An 18,930-nucleotide genomic window follows, 5' to 3' on the forward strand; every position below is an offset into this window, starting at 1 on the left:
AAAACTAAAGCAGCTCGTTCCTGCATACAGAAAGACATGGAAAATACCAGGCTTGATCTGATAACAAGTGCTAGGCAATGACCATCTCCATGACCATCTTCATTCCCCTCTCTTGAAGTTCAACAGGTTCAACAGGTCACTGACCCTACATGATCAATATTTTTGGGTTACCATGGACCAGAAAGTCGACTGGACTATTCATGTAACTACTGCAGCCATAACAGCAGACCAAAGGTATTCTCAATGTGAAGGCTGAATTTTATCTCCACAAGGACTGTACATTGGTCACACTTACTGACAATGTCATGGACAGATACATCTGCAGTCGGCAGGTTAGGTGAGGATGAGGTCAAGTATGCTTTTCCCTCTTCATCTTTTACCTCAGCACCTGCTGCAGATCATTCCTTTAGGACCCAACCAACTCAATCAGTAGTGCTTCTGTTGAGCCACTCTTGGTGGAAATCCTCCACCCAGAGTACATTTTACACTCTTGCCACTCTCAGTATTTCCTCCAAATATTGTTCAACATGGAAGAGTACTGATTCATCAGCCAAGGTAGGACGTTATATGGTGATCAGAAAGAAGTTTTCTTGCCTATGTTTAACCTGAAGCCGTGACACTTCATAGGGTCTGGAGTGAATGTTGACAGCAACTGTCTCGACTTTATTACGCTGTGCTGCCACTTCTTCTGGGTCTGTCCTGCTGTTTGGACAGGATAAATCCAGAGATGGTAATGGTGATTTCGTGGACATTGCCTGTAAAATATGATTCCATAAGTTTGACTATGTTAAACTAGTGCTTGACTAGTTGGTGAGCCAGCTATACCAATGTTGGTATTAGACCCCAGATGTTAACGAGGAAGATTTTGCAGAGTTGACAGGGCTGTTTCTGCTGTTGTCTTTTCCAATGTCGAAGTCAATGCCAGGTAGACTATGTTTCATTTCTTTGTTGAAATTTCATAGTGATTGACAGAACTAAGTGGCTTGCCAAGCCATTTAGGGCAATTGAGAGTCAACCACATTGCTGTGCATTTAGACTCACATGTAGGCCAGTCCAGGCCAGGATGGCAGATTTCCTTTCCTGAAGGGCATTAGTGAACCAGGTGGGGTTTTTCCAACAACCAACAATAGTTTACAGTCATCCGTAGGTTCTTAATTCCAGATAGCTTTTATTGAATTCAAATTCCACAATCTACTGTGCCGGGTCCCAGAACATTAGCTGAGTTCTAGATTAATAGTTTAGTGATACTACCATTAATCCATATCAATGTGTTTCTGGTAACATCCTTATAGATAATCTATTTACAATTTCCATTCCTATATTGTTACGACATGGGGTAAACACTCCTGTTTAATTTAAAGCAGTAACACAGAAAAGATTTATCCCATGCATAATCTGTGAAAATTCGAGAGGCAAAAACTATTTAAAGTAAAAATTAGAAACCTTATTTCTTAAAATAGAAGAGAGAATAATTAACATACAATTATTTTCAACTCCTACCTATCTCTTACCTTCCCTTCTCTAATACTAATCCAATAAAATTTACAATTAAGATTTACAAAGCACACCTTCTTATCTCAAAATCAGGCAGCTTTCAGTTCTTCTCTGTATTCCTGTCTTTTTCCTTCTTCTTGGGGATTCTGCTTCACAGGTTACTGATAGATAAAGGTATCTTTAAGAGAGCTATTTGCTGGGCAGATTGCAGTTTGTGGGCGGCACGGTGGCACAGCAGTTAGCACTGCTGCCTCACAGCGCCAGAGACCCGGGTTCAAATCCCACCTCAGGCGACTGACTGTGTGGAGTTTGCACGTTCTCCCCGTGTCTGTGTGGGTTTCCTCCGGGTACTCCGGTTTCCTCCCACAGTCCAAAGATGTGCAGGTCAGGTGAATTGGCCATGCTAAATTGCCCGTAGTGTTAGGTAAGGGGTAAATGTAGGGGTGTGGGTGGGTTGCACTTCGTCGGGGCGGTGTGGACTTGTTGGGCCGAAGGGCCTGTTTCCACACTGTAAGTAATCTAATCAGATGTTGTTGACTTGGCAGTTCTCCCCTCAACCGTTCAATTTTCCCTAGGCTTATACACCCAAAGCATTGGATTGTGTCATTGGCTTTTAAGATTGTCAATACACTAAATTCAAATTTGATTGGAGTTTGGTACTTTGTTGGGGTATAGTTTAAACTGATTGGCCTAATTCAAATCTGTTTTTGTCTCCAGGCAATGAGCTAGTCTACCTACCCCAGTAAGAGAAAGTGAGGGGCTCATGCAGATTCTTCTGCACCTTGGATGCTGCTGCGCTTTTCCAGCAATACATTTTCAGCTCTTCCTACCCCAGTAGCTGGACCACATGTTATATTATATCTTATTCAAACACTTGGTGCTGTCATGGCTAGCTTCTAACTCTCTTAAAGATAAATTACACCCACATTTTCATCACAGTATCCTTTCCGTGACAGGAAGTGCACATCGTACTCCAAGTGTTGTCTAGGGTTCGATAAATGGTCTCTGTAGCAACCTTACCTTTCAAATATTATCACTTAGAAATACAGCCTAATGTTTAGTATGCCTTTCTTAAAAAAAGCTACCTTATGAACCATTGGAAAATAAATTAGTGATTGGTGCAGTTGATTTGGTTTCTGTACTCCACCTAAACTTGTGCATTTGAAGGAATAAGTGACTTTCTTATTTCTCATTTCAAATGGTGGCTCAGTGGTTAGCACTGCTGCCTCACAGTGCTAGGGACCTAGGTTCAATTCCAGCCTTGGGCGACAGTCTGTGTGGAGTTTGCACATTCTCCCCCCCGTGTCTGCATGGGTTTCCTCTGGGCACTCCAGTTTCCTCCCACAATCCAAAGATATGCGGGTTAGATGAATTGGCCATGATAAATCATCCATAGAGTTCAGGGATGTGTAGATAAGGGGCATTAGTCAGAGGTAAATATAGGATGATTGGGAAGGGGCATGGGTCTGGGTGGGTTACTATTCAGAGGGTCGGTGTGGACTTGTTGGGCCATTGGAATGTTTCCACACTGTAGAGATTAAAGTTCTAATTCTAATTCAAAACATGCTGCCCCACATCTATCAATGTTGAACTTCAGGGGCTGGGTTTTTGTGTGGTGATTAAGTACGGAGTTGGTTGGGAATAACAAAAAATGTTTAAAAATTGTGCGCTGATTTAAAACTTTTTTTTGTTTAATTCACTCATGGGATGTGGGCATTACTGGCTAGCCAGCATTTATTGCCTGTCCCTTTTTGTCCGTGAGAATATATATGGTACCTTACTGACTCTGCAATATTTTTGAATAACCTTTTCATGGATCATAAATGTCCTGGATCACAATCTTGCATGCACTTCAAAAGTCAGGGGCGCCATTTTGAATACAATAGGCAAGTTAAATTTCCTTCTCTCCCCACACCCTCACCTATCCCACTATTTTCATGTGCTGGAGTGGATTTTGGTACCTCTAAAACCAAAAATTGTTCATTGGAGACTGTGCAACCACTAGGGAATGCCTTCTGAGGAGTACGAAAAGCACTGACTGCTAAGGGCTAAATGTTTTCATAAGTTCAAAATGTCACTTTTTATATTTATTTTAAATGCATTTTAACTGTAGTGATTGATAACAACACTCTGTCCTTTAAAGATAAGTTGAACATTAAAGTAATCAACATAGCTTAAGACTTGAGATGCAATAGTCTAACTCCATCCTTTAGGGAAAAGGTTTCTGATCAGTATTTAGAATCTCCAGTGTAATAATTTGGAGATTCAAATATCCAGAGCTCTTTAAATTGAAAAATAAACCTTGAACAGCTACACTTTCCAAAACTGCTTTGATTAACAGGATATCTGGTATATCTTAAGAAATAAAAACATCTGGTTTTAAGTTTCAATGGACTCCATCGAGTACATATCCCAGGATTTGTTTTAATAGCGAAGACCAAATGAATGCTTGGCTGAGTTTTACAAGTTGCGGAATCACCTTGTATACAAAGGTAACAGTGTTCACAGTCTAATTTAACAGGAATTAGTTTAGCTTAGTTGGCTGGATTGTTGGTTTTCAGAGCAGTGTGATGTCAACAGCATGGGTTCAACTCCTATCACTGGTTTGAGGTTACCATGAGGAATCTCCTTCTCAATCTCATCCCTCACCTGAGATCTAGTGGCCCTCAGATTAAATCACCACCAGTTACTTATCTTTAATGAGAGAACAGCTCCTATGGTCTGGTAAGACTATGGTGACACAACACAAATCTAATTTACTATTTTTAAAATTATTTAAAGATTATCTGCTTTTTATGTGGTTTTGAATATGTTGTTTCATTTTACAACAGATTGACCACTTGATGGAAAGGTACAGTACACCCACATAAGTACATTATCTGAACAATAGTATGTTCTAGAAGCATGCTTAAAATGGTCATTAGGGCTACCATTCAAGTGTACTTGAGTGTGTGTGTGTGTGTGTGTGTGTGTGTGTGTGTGTGTGGGGGGGGGGGGGGGGGGTGGCGGGGGAAGAGTGGGGGGTGAGTGAGGGTTCATATTTACAAGGCACAATAAGGATGCTAGGAAATGCTTGCTGTGACCAAAAACTGAGACCTCTGGACTCACATGCTTCCTACATGTGAGATTCACAAAAATAGACCCTCCCACCCACACGTTTTTCTTCTAGCTGTTTCACTGAATTCATATCAGGTATTTGAAGGGATCTGCAGTCAGGGAAGTCAAACTGCATGATCACTTCATGATCTCAGACAGTTGCTCAATTTCCTACAACCTAATTATCATAGGATTTTGAACATGGAAAGAAACAGCACTGTTCTTGGTGGGAGAAATTCTACACATGCTGCATGTGTGAACATGTCTTTGATCATTCACCTGAACTGTCAAAACATCAGTGTAGTCACACTAGGAAGAAACTGTGGAACTGTGGGGATTCAAATATCTATCACAGCTGAAAATTCACTGATTCACACTTGGGAGAGGCCATTTATATACTCTGAGTGCGGAACAGGCTTTGTTCCTTATTAAAACCTGCTGGCACACCAGCAAATTCATGTTAGAAGTCATTCACCTGCACTGCATATAAGGAAAGGATTTCATTCAGTCATCAGTCATGTTGAAACACCATCATGCTCACAAAGAGACTGTTTACCTCCTTTGAGTGTGGGAAGGGATTCACTTAGTAACTCGGTTGTCCGGCTGAGACAAATGAAAATTCACAATTATCTACAGTTAAAGAATTTTGCTGTCAATCACAATCAGAAATGAGTTAGGGGCTTTGTTTGTGCTGATGCTAATGCTCTTACAGCTGCTAATATTGTAGATGAAATTCAAATGCAAATGTGAATCTACATGACTAAATTGAGGAAATGTCCTGACATACTTTATATCAACACATTCATAATGGAGAGAGATTGTTCACCTGCGCAGTGTATAAAAAAGGATTTTCTGATTCATCAGGACTGGTGAAACAACAATGAGTTCCTAACTAGCTACAAGCATTGGATTTTGATGCCACTGACCTTTAGCATTAAATCACACTTTTCTGGGGTTGGTTTCTGACTATGATTACATACGCAAGCTCGGCGCTGTAAATGGGATAAACATCAAGTCGGAGAAAGTGAGGACTGCAGCTTCTAGAGATCAGAGTTAAAAAGTTTGGGGCTGGAAAAGCACAGCAGGTCAGGCATCATCCAAGGAGTAAGAGAATCGATGTTTCGGGCATAAGCCCTTCGTCAGGAATTCCTAGACCAGAAACGTCGATTCTCCTGCTCCTCGGATGCTGCCTGACCTGCTGTGCTTTTTTCAGCATCACATGTTTTGATAAAAATTGTGTAAACCAGATTTCCATCAAAAACTAAACGAGATACTACCCAGGTCATGATAACAGATGAGAGAACTCAGTCATTAGAGGGGTTCAAAACTGAACAGAAGTGTGGATAGAAAGGAGGTACTTGATTGATAAGGGACCACATGAATTCATTAAAGGATTTTGAAGCAAGTGGAAATTGCACTGGCTACAATTTTTCAATCTTCCATAATCCTCTGGGTGACATGTCAGAAGAAAATTGCAAACATTATGGCCTTGCTTAAGAAAGGTTGTAAGGAAAAGCTCATCATTTACATACCACATCTGCTAATTTCAATAGTGAGGAAGCCTCTCGAGACAATTATTCAGCATAGAATTACATGGATAGAGCTGGGTTGAGTAGGAATAACTAACATTGTTTCTAGAGAGGTAATCATGTTTGACGAATTTTTTTGGGTTTTGTTTGAAGATGCAACAAATCAGTTTGATGAGGGTAATGATACTGGCGTGATGAACTTTCAGAAGACATTTGATAAAGTACCACAGACCAGACCTGTGGGGAAAGTTACAGGTAATGATCACAAGGGTCAATAACAACATGGCTATAAAACTGGCTACTGATCAATGAGACTATAAGACATAGGAGCAGAAATTAGGCAATTCAGCCTGTAAAGTCTGCCTTGCCATTCAACCATGGCTGATAAGTTTCTCAACCTCATTTTCCTACTTTCTCCCCTTGATCTCCTTTACAAAAAAATAGTGGTTGTAGTAGTTGCCAAAGACCCACAGGACCATAGGGGCTGCTCTAACATTAGAGACAGACAGCTGGTGGTGCATCTAATCTGAGGGTCACTACATCTCAGGTGAGGGGCAAGGTTAAGAAAGCGAGATTTTTGGTGGTGACCTCACCCTTACAATATGCACCAACTTGGTGAAGCTGCATTGGTGGTGGCAGGGAACTAAGTTCATGGAGAACACCAAGTTCTGTCTGATCATCAAATACATCCCCACAGTCTGAATGAGGAAAAATGGGATGAGACTCAAGAGACACATAAGCAATGCACAGACTGTTTGGGCTGAATGGTCTGCTTTGGTGCTTTATTTCTATGAATTAGTGAAAAGAGCAAGAACCAGAGGACATCAATTTAAGATGCATGAGAACTAGAGGTGAAATGAGGAAATGCTCTTTTATGCATGATTTTGAGATGCCGGTGTTGGACAGGGGTATACAAAGTTAAAAATCACACAACACCAGGTTATAGTCCAACAGGTTTAATTGGAAGCACACTAGCTTTCAGAGTGACGCTCCTTCATCAGGTGGTCGTGAAGGGCTCAATCCTAACACACAGAATTTATAGCAAACATTTACAGTGTGTTACATCACACTGTAAATTTTTGCTATAAATTCTGTGTGTTAGGATTGAGCTCCACTACCACCTGATGAAGGAGCGATGCTCCGAAAGCTAGTGTGCTTCCAATTAAACCTGTTGGACTATAATCTGGTGTTGTGTGATTTTTAACTCTTTTACGCACTAAGTGTTTAGACCAGGAATGCACTGCTTGAGAGTATGGTGGAGGCAACTTCATTTGTGGTATTGAAAAGGTAATTGAATAATTATCTAAAGAGAAAACTGCAGAGCCAAAGGGAAAAAGGGAGGGGAATATGACTAACTGAATAGCTCTTGCAAAAAGCTTGAATGGACATGAGAAACCAAATGACCTTCTTCTATGCTGATTCTATGATTTTTTTTCATTCATGGGTATGGCCATCTCTGGCTCGGCCTGTGCTTATTTCCCAACTCTAATTTCCAAAGGCAATTAGGAGTCAACTATGTGACTGTAGCTTTGAAGTCACATATAGGCCATTTAGATAAGGATGGCAGATTTCCTTCTCTAAAGGACACCAATGAACTAGACAAGCTTTTACAACAATCAACAGTGGTATTATGGTCAACATTTTTTATTTCAGGTGCTACTTAATTCAAATTTTAACATCTGCCTTAGTAAGATTCAAACGCATGTCCCCAGAACATTAGCTTCAGTGTTCTGGGTTACGAGTTCAGTGACATTCCCATTTTGCCGCTGCATCCTCCACATATTGTACAGATAATATATTTATGTCATTCTAATGAAACATTCCACTCTAAGTATTAACATGATATTTTCAAATGTCAGTTAGTACAATTATTACAATGTTTCTTTTTAAATTTTAAATTGATAGCATTTCTATTTTGTTTACTTGCACTACCTCATTCCTCTACAACTGAAACTCATAGCCATGAGAGAGAATGCCTTCCAGACCCATTGAGTCAGTGAAATCACATTGGTAATTCATTTAAGAATTCTGACCAGTGCTCAGATATTTTTCTAATCAACCTGTTCAGAAATGTTCAAGGATTTTTAGATACGCACATGAATATGCAAAGAATAGAGGGATATGGACTAAGGCAGGCAAGGGGATTAGTTTAATTTGGTATCATGTTTGGCACAACATCATGGTCTGAAGGGCCTGTACCTATGCTATACAGTTCCATTTTCTATGTTAGTAAACACCTCTGGAATAGATGGGATTGAACCCAGGCCTGTTGGCTCAGAGGTAGTGACACTACCACTGCATCACAAGAATGCCTTATCAGTGTTTATACTGTACACATAATTCTGTTCTCAACTAATGGACATGACTGGAAGCTAAATGGTCTCCCTTCTTTGATTTGCGGACCAACAGGCTTAACCGTCTGTTGCCTTTCAAAGAGCATGAGGATGCTGTTCAACTAAAATCATTATGACCTCCTTGTATTTGAAAACATTCAAGAATCAAACGCAAGGGGAAAGCATAAAATTAAAAATTTAGTGAATCGTACGGAACAACACTCTTAAAAATCATTTGGATGCTTGCTCACCAACTGCTTTGTTGAATCATCAGGTGGATCACAATGATGTTTGTCCTCTTTAGCTTCAGCAAGTGCTCTAGCTTCAGCAAGTGCTCTTTGACTAGGACCATCTTTTTTACATTCGTTGTGGCCCTTATTTCCTGCTTGAAATGGGAAACGTGTTAGTTAAGTGACAGAGTTCTTGCTGAACTAGGTGCAATGTACATCTGACAATATAACTTTTCAGTACATAGAGATTGAAAGACATGCCAAATAAATGTCTTCAAGAAGCACTAAAGTTGTCATTGAATGTGCAAGTCAGAAGCCACCATCTTTTGTCCCCATCACAGACTTCGCTCTTTAGTACTAACTCCATTCCCTTCCCCAATAATCCTCTCAGACTAAACCAAGTGTAGACCCCAAGTTTTATTTTAAATTCTATACCCTAACCAATAGTAAATGCTGCTTATTTCAATCTTCATTGGTTCTCTCTTTCCTGTTGCCAACATTGTTATGTTGGCCTTGGTTTGATCCAAACCTAACAATTCCAATATTATTCTGCAGGTCTCCAATCCATCCAATGTCAAACTCCACTATAAACATTCCATCCCTTGGTTAATACTAGCCAAACATAACTCTAATTTTGCTGATTTATAACTGACACCTCACCTCTGCAGTTTTCTCCAGTGGGCAATATATTTTCCTGAATGCCCATTCCTCTAACTCTGGATTAAAATTTTATATCTGTCATTGGGAAGAATGCATTCTTTGGAACACACTTTGTATAAAAGTCTTCTTTTTCTCCAGCCTTAAAGTCTTCAAAGCTCATTGCTTATGTATGTTATTGATTATTGTTATTCTTTTTATTTTCTCATTATGACTTGAGAACAGAGTCTGGGGTGAAAATCTCTGGCCATCTCACAGACCTCACACACCCTGAGGAGCTCTAAAGCTGTGATCTCTCCATTAACAGGGTGCTGCAGGGTTGTCAACTCTAGTCCTTCTGCATCGGCCATTCCCTTCTTAGGAAGACAGCCACAGTAATCATCATCCCATCAGCGGCTGAGCCCATGACTCTTCAAAGAAATGACATATGCTATCAACATAAAGCAAAATGGGTTCTTAGCTCAGAGAACAGCATGCCATGGAGATGACAACAACATACAATACTCCATACAGTGAGACATGCAGCATCTGGATAACTAAGGCTACATCTCTATCATTCATTCAGCTTCACCCTTACAATATGCACCAACTTGGTGCAGCTGCATTGGTGGTGGTAGGGAACTAAGTTCATGGAGAACACCATCAGCACCAAGTTCTGTCTTATCCTAAATACATCCCCAGAGCCTGCACATCATCCTTCAACTCGCACTACCTGACAGGTCATTTCCGGCTATATTCACAACACTCAACTTTGATTTGATTAGGGAGTTTAAGAGAAAGAAATCCACAGGAGGTAGTGACCAGAATATGATAGAAATCACCCTGCTGTTTGAGGGGGAAGAAGCTGGAGTCAGGTGTAACAGCATTACAATCGAGTCAAGGTAATGACAAAGACAAGAGGGAGGAGCTGGTCAAAGTTGATTGGAAGGGGTGTCTAGTGAGGAAGACAGTGGAGGAGCAAGTTTCTGGGGATAATTCGAGAAATTCATCCTGAGGAAGAAACAACATGAGAAGGGAGTACGACAAAGCTAACAAGGAAAGCCAGAGATAGTATAAAAGTAAAAGCGAATAATGTGGTGAAAATTAGTCGGAAACCAGATGATTGGAAAGCCTTTAAAAACCAGAGAACAACTAAAAAACGCAATGGGAGTTGGGGGGGATGATGAATCCAAATGAATTTTAAGGACAAACATTAAGGACAAAAGGGTAACTAGGGAGAGAATAGGGACCCTCAAAGATCAGCAAGGCAGGGAGATGTGTGGAGCCGCAGGGAGATACTAAATGAGTATTTTGCATCAGTGTTTAGAGTGGAGAAGGACATGGAAGATAGATGGTGACATCTTGAAAAATGTCCATATTGCAGAGGAGAAGGTGCTGGATATCTTGAAATGCAAAAGATTGGATAAATCCCCACAATCTGATCAGGTGCATCCTAGACCCCTGTAGGAAGCTAGGGAAGTGATTGCTGGGCCCCTTGCTGAGATATTTGTATCATTGATAGTCATAGGTGAGGTGCCAGAAGACTGGAGATTGGCTAATGTGGTGCCACTATTTAAAAAAGGTGGTAAGGACAATCTAGGGAAGTATAGACCAGTGAGTCTGACATCGATGGTGGGCAAGTTGTTGGAAGGAATCCTGAGGGAAAGGATTTACATATATTTGGAAAGGCAAGAATTGATTAGGGACAGTCAGCATAGCTTTGTGCATGGGAAATCATGTCTCACAAACTTGATTGAGTTTTTTGAAGAAGTAACCATGACCTATATGGACTTCAGTAAGGCGTTCGACAAGGTACCTCATGGGAGACTGGTTAGCAAAGTTAGATCATATGAAATACAGGGAGAACTAGCCATTTGGATACAGAACTGGCTTGAAGGTAAAGACAGAGAGTGGTGGTGGAGGGTTGTTTTTCAGACTAGAGGCCTATAACCAGTGGTGTGCAACAAGGATCAGTGCTGGGTCCACTGCTTTTCACCATTTATATAAATGATTTGGATGTGAACATAGGAGGTATAGTTATAAAGTTTATAGATGACACCAAACTTGGAGGTGTAGTGGACAGCAAAGAAGGTTACATCAGAGTACAATGGGATCTTGATCAGAAGGGCCAATGGGCTGAGGAGTGGCAGTTGGAGTTTAATTTAGATAAATGCGAAGTGCTGCATTTTGGAAAAGCAAATCAGTGCAGGACTTATACACTTAATTGTAAGGTAGGTCCTGGGGAGTGTTGCTGAACAAAGAGACCTTGGAGTGCAGGTTCATAGTTTCTTGAAAGTGGAGTCCCGGTAGGTAAGATAGTGAAAAAGGCGTTTGGTATGCTTTCCTTTAAAGATCAGACCACTAAGTATTGGAGTTGGAGAGTCATGTTGCGGCTGTACAGGACATTGGTTAGGCTACTTTTGGAATATTGCGTGCATTTCTCATCTCCTTCCTATTAGAAGGATGTTGTGAAACTTGATTCAGAAAATATTTATAAGGATGTTGCTAGGGTGGACAGTTTGAGCTATAGGGAGAAGCTAAATAGGCTGGGGCTTTTTTCCCTGGAGCGTCAAAGGCTGAGGGGTGATCTTATAGAGGCTTATAAAATCAAGAAAGGGCATGGATAAGGTGAATAGCCAAATCTTTGCCCAGGGTGGGGGAGTCCAGAACTATAGGGCATTTGTTTAGGGTGAGAGGGGAAAGATATAAAAGGGACCTAAGTGGAAACTCTTTCATGCAGAGGATTGTGCATGTATGAATTGAGCTGCCAGAGGAAGTGGTGGAGGCTGGTACAATTACAGCATTTAAAAGGGATCTGGAAGGGTATATGAATAGGAAGGATTTAGAGGGATATGGGCCAAGTGCTGACAAATGGGACTAGATTAGGCTGGGACATCTGGTTGGCATGGATGTGTTGGGCCGAAGAGTCTGTTTCCGTGCAGGATATCTCTATGACTCTATAACTGCAGACACATTCTGAATTGCTGAATTTATTTGATGGAGTGTCAATGGGTAGGCCAGTATTCATCACCTATCCATTGATTGGTTAATAAATTCTCTTAAGTGGGCATTGTCGTATTCCATGTGACTTCTGACATCTAAAGTTACTTTTAGAAAAATACTACATAAGCTTAAAATGAACACAAACTGTTTAAAAATATATGGCTCATGTCTGGCATAATTTGTAGCAAATTAATTGATAGTAACGCATTTATATACAAAAACAATGTATAGAAACAAAAATATACATCACAAGGTTTAAATTGATGGATAAGCTGCAGCCTAAAACATCAAATCATTCTTCATCTTTTGTTCCAACTGTGTTTTTTTATCTCACCATCCAACACTCCAGTATTATTTTTCTATATTTCTCTGACTAGAAAACAAAAGTGTCAGTACCTACACTCTGAAAACAGTGGTTTCAAAATACATTTCTAATGAAAATGCTTCGAATCTACAAAGAAAGAAATAACTAGTGACCATGATGTTAAACACTGGGTCACAAGTATTTTCTTCTGAAACAATCACTTAGTTGCTGGATTGTAGAAAGTGCACTAATATCTTACCAGTCTTTTTCATGGTTTTTAAGTGACACCCCACTGAATTAGTACCTGAAGTCATAGCACCTGGCAAATTCCATCCACATTCTATAGCACGCAAGGTTGCTTGCAAACCTGACACCTATAAATGAAAAGAAATTAATAAAATAAAGTTTTTAAAAAATAAATAGATTTTATTACATTGCCTGTGATAGGTTTTGTTGGAGTAATGTGCAGAAAATATTCAAAAATGTCAGGCAACACATTTCTGGAAAAAACAAGTAACATTCCAACTAAAAATGTAGATCTTTTTAAAATTGCAACTAATTTTATGACTTCAAGTGCTGCCATTAGGTCAAGTATTAAGATTACAATCTATTCCGTTTTTGTACATGACAAAAAATACAAATCTACTGTATTATTTCAACCTGTAAAATGTGATAGTATACCAAATTTATTGACCTTTTAAAATCTTCAAGTGTGATATTCAATTTAGGTTAGGTATCAAAGTTTGCCTTGAATTGTTTAATTTATCATATATCCAGATTATCAAGTGGTTATGCTGTCAAAATAGTATTTACTTGCATATTGTTTTGCATGTGCCTGTTCTTTTATTTTTGATCTTTAGAATCTATGTCATTTACCTAATTAGACCAAAGAACAAATATTTTCATATTTTCCCCCAATAAAATATAATTAGCACATAAAATAATTAGGAACAGGAGTAGACCATTCAGCACCTCCATTATTCTATCAGATCATAGCTAAACTCTACCTACATTTCTTTATTGCTTTTGATCATGAAAACTTTGTCCAACAAAACTCTGTCACATTCAATCTTGAAATTTTCAATTGAAAGCAAATACACAATTTTTAACAAGAAAGAATTCATAATTTCCATCATCATTTAAAAGTACCACCTAATCTCATACCTACATTTCCATGCCCGAAGTTTAAAATGGCAAGTCCAGAACCAAGGGTAGCAAACTGCAGGAAATTGTTTCTCTGCATCTATCCTCTCAAATAAATTCAAATACCTCAGTTAGACATTCAAATAACTTTATCCCTAATTAAAAGTTTTAAACTCAAGGCAATTATTTGCAACTCTAGTTAATGCAACTAATTCTCATAACTTAATCCTTTATGCCTTGGTAATATTGAGGTGAACTTGTGCTGGATCTGCTCCAAGGCCTATATATTGCTTTTGGTGCAAAACCTCAGATACGGTCTTCAAAGTTCAAAGTATACTTTAAGCCTCTATTTCAGCTCCTTTAATGCAAAGGCCACATTTCATATATATTTTTGCCTTGCTGTCCATGCCTGAGCACAAGCTGCAATTTGTCAATCTAAATATTACAATCCCTTTCCTCTTCCAAATTTCTCATACTTACGAAGTAATGCAATTTTGTCCTAGGATTCAAAACAGATTAAATCATAATGATTTCATCAAATCCCTACGATGCAGAATTGGCCATTTTGCCCACCAGGTCCACATCAGCCCTCCAAACTGCATTCCAACCAGAGTTAGCCTCCCATCTATCCCTATAACACCCCCCATTTACCATGGCTAATCCACCTCGCCTAGACATCCCTGGACACTATGGATAATTTAGCATTGCCAACCCAACTAACCTGCACAACTTTGGACTGTGGGAGGAAACCAGAACACCTAGTGGAAATTCATGCAGACATGAGGAGAACATGCAAACTCCACACAGTCAATCAAGGCTGGAATTGAGCCTAGATCCGTGGCATGTGAGGCAACAGTGCTAACTAATGAACAACTGTGCCATCCTCAACTCCTCTCATTTGGGAAAATATGAAATTGTTCACTTTGGAAGGGAGAACAAAAGGACAGTGCCATTATTTCAATAAAGAAACACTGCAAAACTCAAACACAAAAGGACTTGGGGGTTCTTGTGAATTAAACACAGGTGGAGCAGGTAATCAGGAAGGTCAATGGAATATTGGCCCTTATTTCACAGGGATTGAAATCTAAAAGTCAGAAGTCTTATTGCAACTATACAAGATGCTAGTGAGACCATGAGCAACTTTCACTCCCTTATTTAAGGAAAGGTATTGGTTTATTGGAGGAAGTTCAAAAGATCCATTTGAGAAGAATGATTGTTGGTATAGAGGTATTGTTTTATGAACAAAGGCTAAACAGTCAGGTATCTACTTATTAGAGTTTAGAAAAACAAGAGGTGATTTCATTAAAACATAAAGGATTCTTTTAAGGGCTTGACAGAGTAAATGCTGAGATGATGATTCCCCTCATGGGAGAATCGAGAAGCAGAGGACATAGTCTCAGAATAAAGGGGCACCAATTTAAGACTGAGATGAGGAGGAATTTCTCCTCTTAGAGGGTTGAATGTCTTGGAACTCCTTACAACATAATGGTGGAGACAAAGTCCTTGTGCATATTTAGTGATGAGTACTGGACTCAAGAGTTATGGGAAAAATGTGCAAGGAATGTCAGATCAGCCATGATCCTGTTGAATGGTGGAGCAGGAGAAGGGCCAAATGGCTTATTCCTGTTACTAATTCTATGGTCTTGTGGTCATATTATTAAAGTTTTACCTGCTCACTTAATCAATCCTTGTCACTATGTAATTTCTTGCATCCATTTACACAACCAACCACATCCATAAATGAAGCATTATCTGTAAATGTCTGCATCCAAACCATTAATAGAAATGGGAAAGAGCTGAGGAAACTGTACTGATCCCCGAAGGATATAGTTTTCACATCCTACTAATCAGAGTGCTTTCCCATTATCCATACTTTCTGCATCATACTTCCAATCAATTATCAACCCATGTAAGACCATAAGATCGCAAGACCTTAAGAAGCAGAAAGTAGGCCATTCAGCTATGATATTCAATGAAAACATGGCTGATCATCTGTTAGTCCTCAACTCCACTTTCGGCCTTTACCCCATAATTTTTAATTGGTAAAGGAATCAAGAATTGACCATCTCAACCTTGAATATACTTAATAGCCCAGCTTGAACAACCCTATACAGTAAAGACTTGCAAAGATTTATTATCTTCCGAAAGAAGAAATTCCTCATCTATCTCAACCATCTTTCTTAAATTTGCAACCCTTTATTCTAAGATTATGCTCTCTGGTTTTAGACTCTCCCATGAGAAAACAACTATACCACATTTTTTACCCTGTCAAGTCCCCTGAGAATCTTGTATGTTTCAATAAGGTTGCCTCTCACTCGTCTAAAATCCAAGTACAGGCCCAAGGTATCCTCTCATATGTCAGTCCCTCCATACCAGGTATCAGCTCAGTGAATCTTCTCTAGACTGCCTCCAATGCATCATGTTCATCTCCAATTCCACACATTTCTAATTCTGCTAATAAATCTCTTTTGTTGAATTTTGGATGAATTTAACTTCCAAATTTAACGTATGTTTCATACACCAATATTGATAATGGTGAATTAAGCAGCAAAAGACTTCCAGAGATTTGTAAATATTTTACTGTAAATCTGTCGGATAGACAAACATAGGTTTCCACTTTTCTCTTGCTACAGTCTATCCAAAACCCAATATCACAGTGGGGAAGAACTCAGCTCATTTCTTTTTAATTTTTGAACCCCACTACCAATTAACCAAACACCCAATTAATTAATTACAATAAACATTGCCCACCGGGGGCAGTAAAACAAAAAAAAAGGAAGCAATAAAAATGGAGTTGGTGAGGATGCCCAGGAATCTCTTAAAGTTTCACGAACTCAGCTTTTTATTTGTCCCCCCTGTTAATCTGACCTTCCAGCAAATTAACAAAATAACCAGTTAACAAAAAGCCCAATTCACAAATTACAACATACCCTTCCCACCAGCAGCACTATAAGAACTCAGCTCCTTATTTTTGGGTTCAGATTTTCTTTTTGTTTTATATTAGGAACCCACAACCAATGTGTCAAAATTACCCAATTAACAAACAATGAACACTACGTATTAGAGGCAGTATGGCAATAACTAAAATCAAATAGGTGGGGAAAATACAGGAAAGATCAAAAGCAAAACTGAGTTGGTGGGGGAAATAGTGCATCCAGTCCCTGCATTGCCTACTTCTCTCTAAAAGCTTCAAGGATAAGAACTCAGCTCTTACTTTTTAATTTTGAAAATTGATCACCTAATCACAACAGTAATTTTTTAAAAATTAGGAAAACAAAGGAGTAAACCAAATCCAAATCATCTTGGTGGGGGAGTTAATGCACTCCAGCCTCCAGAGGACCCACTGCCCTATAATAGCTTTAACGGTACTGGCGGATACCAAGGGCTTACTCTCCAAGGACACCTAGGTATGGACATGGCGATGAGAGAGAGTTGGCAGTTGGGAATTATGACTCTCTAGGACCCATTGTCTGGAGCTGTTAATGCTGAAAAGTGTAGCGCTGGAAAAGCACAGCAGGTCAGGCAGCATCCAAGGAGCAGGAGAGTTGACATTTCGGGCATAAGCCCTTTAGTGGCCAGTTTAGCCCACCTCAAGAACAAGCCCATGAGGTGGTCCTCCAACTTGCCTGCTCCTCTGCACTCTTTAAGAACTCAGCTTTTTTTTCTGCAAATCAACAAGCAAATCCCCCCACCAACCAATTAAAACAAGCAACAAATTTCAAGTCGGGGCAGTGCAACAATAACAAAAATGAACCAAGATAGGGAAAGAGGGAGAGATTAAATCAAATGCTGTTGGAAAGTCTAAGCGTACTATTCTGTATTTTCAACACTTTTAAAACTTTTATTTGCTGTCAAGATGTCTTCCACCTTTGAATTTTTCATGAGCAACAACTTCCAGAACATCAAAATTGCAAGTGGCCTCATCGGTATTCTTAAGCATTTGAGATGCCTGATGAGACTCCTCAGCTGTTTCGTAGCAGTCATGTCTTTCTGTGCAGATTTGGCACAACTAATCACAATTGGATTGATATTTTCCAAGAAAAAACTCTTGCTGTAGAACTACATTTGCCTCATTCCACTCAATTTCCATCCCACACACTTTATGTCCCAAAAGCATGACTGCCTATTTTTAATTACTTCCGAAGTCAACCAATAATTTTTATCCACAAGTAATTTGTGCCTCCCACCAGAAAGAGTCATTGACGTGCATTATGAATATGTCCAAATGTTTTTCCTTATAATGTCAATAGAACATTGCAGGGTCCACCTTCAACTGTAAACACCCCAATGTTAAACAGAATACCTTTACTGAGACAATGCACACTCAAGAAGCATTGTTTAATCCATAATTCATCCCTGCTACTCAATAAGACCATAAGCAATAGAAACAGTCGACCAAGGCTGATATGTCCCTCAACTTCATTCTCTACTTTCTCCCCATAACCTTTGATCCCCTTACCTCTCTACTTCTGTCTTAAAGACATTCAATGACTTGGACTCCATAGCCCTCTGCGGCAATGAGTTCCACAGATTCATCTCTGACTGACGAAATTGCTCCTCATCTCAGTTTTAAAGGGTTGTCCTTTCACTCCGAAGCTCTGCCCTCTGATCCTAGTCTCTCCAGGTCTCTCAGTATTCCTTAAGTTTCAATGAGATCCCCACTCATCCTTTGAAACGCCACTGAATACAAACTCAAAGTCACCAACTGTTCCTCATATGACAAGCCCTTCAATCCTGGTATCATTCTTGTGAACCCCCTCTGGATCCAATCCAGGGCTAGCACATCCTTCCTTAGATATGAGGCCCAAAACTGCTCACAATATTCCAAATGTAGTTTGAGCAGGACATTATACAGCCTCGGCAGTAATCTTTGCTCATGTCAAAATGAAGGCATTTGTCTTCCAACTTCTAATAGAACCTGCTTACTTATTTTAAGAGAACTAAAACTCTCAAGTGCTTTTGTGCTTCAGATTTCCAAAGCCCTTCTCCTTTTAGAAAATAGTCTAGGCCTCTATTTTTCCTATCAAAGTGCATAACCTCATGGTTTCCCAAATTGTTGTCCATCTGCCATTACATTGTCCACTCTCCTAGCCTGTCCAAGTCCTTCTGTAGTCTTTCCGCTTCCTCAAAACTACCTGTCCCTCTACTTATATTTCTGATGC

At 39.6% G+C, this 18,930-nt stretch overlaps 1 protein-coding gene across 3 annotated transcripts in view; it reads right to left on the bottom strand.

Moving 5' to 3' along the window:
• The window catches only part of spag16 (sperm associated antigen 16), a 1,014,658-nt gene that overhangs the window by 892,310 nt on the left and 103,418 nt on the right, over positions 1-18,930 (bottom strand). For 2 of the 3 annotated variants that reach the window (XM_072578623.1, XM_072578620.1), the window contains exons 8-9: positions 12,930-12,999; positions 8,704-8,837 (exon numbers count right to left, since the gene is read on the bottom strand). In XM_072578623.1, the coding sequence (XP_072434724.1) occupies positions 8,704-8,837; positions 12,930-12,999 (204 nt within the window). The remainder of the gene's footprint in view (positions 1-8,703; positions 8,838-12,929; positions 13,000-18,930) is intronic. The other variant, XM_072578621.1, reaches the window with a different exon arrangement.

This window comes from Chiloscyllium punctatum, chromosome 10 (assembly GCF_047496795.1).
Source record: "Chiloscyllium punctatum isolate Juve2018m chromosome 10, sChiPun1.3, whole genome shotgun sequence".
Lineage (NCBI taxonomy): Eukaryota > Metazoa > Chordata > Chondrichthyes > Orectolobiformes > Hemiscylliidae > Chiloscyllium > Chiloscyllium punctatum.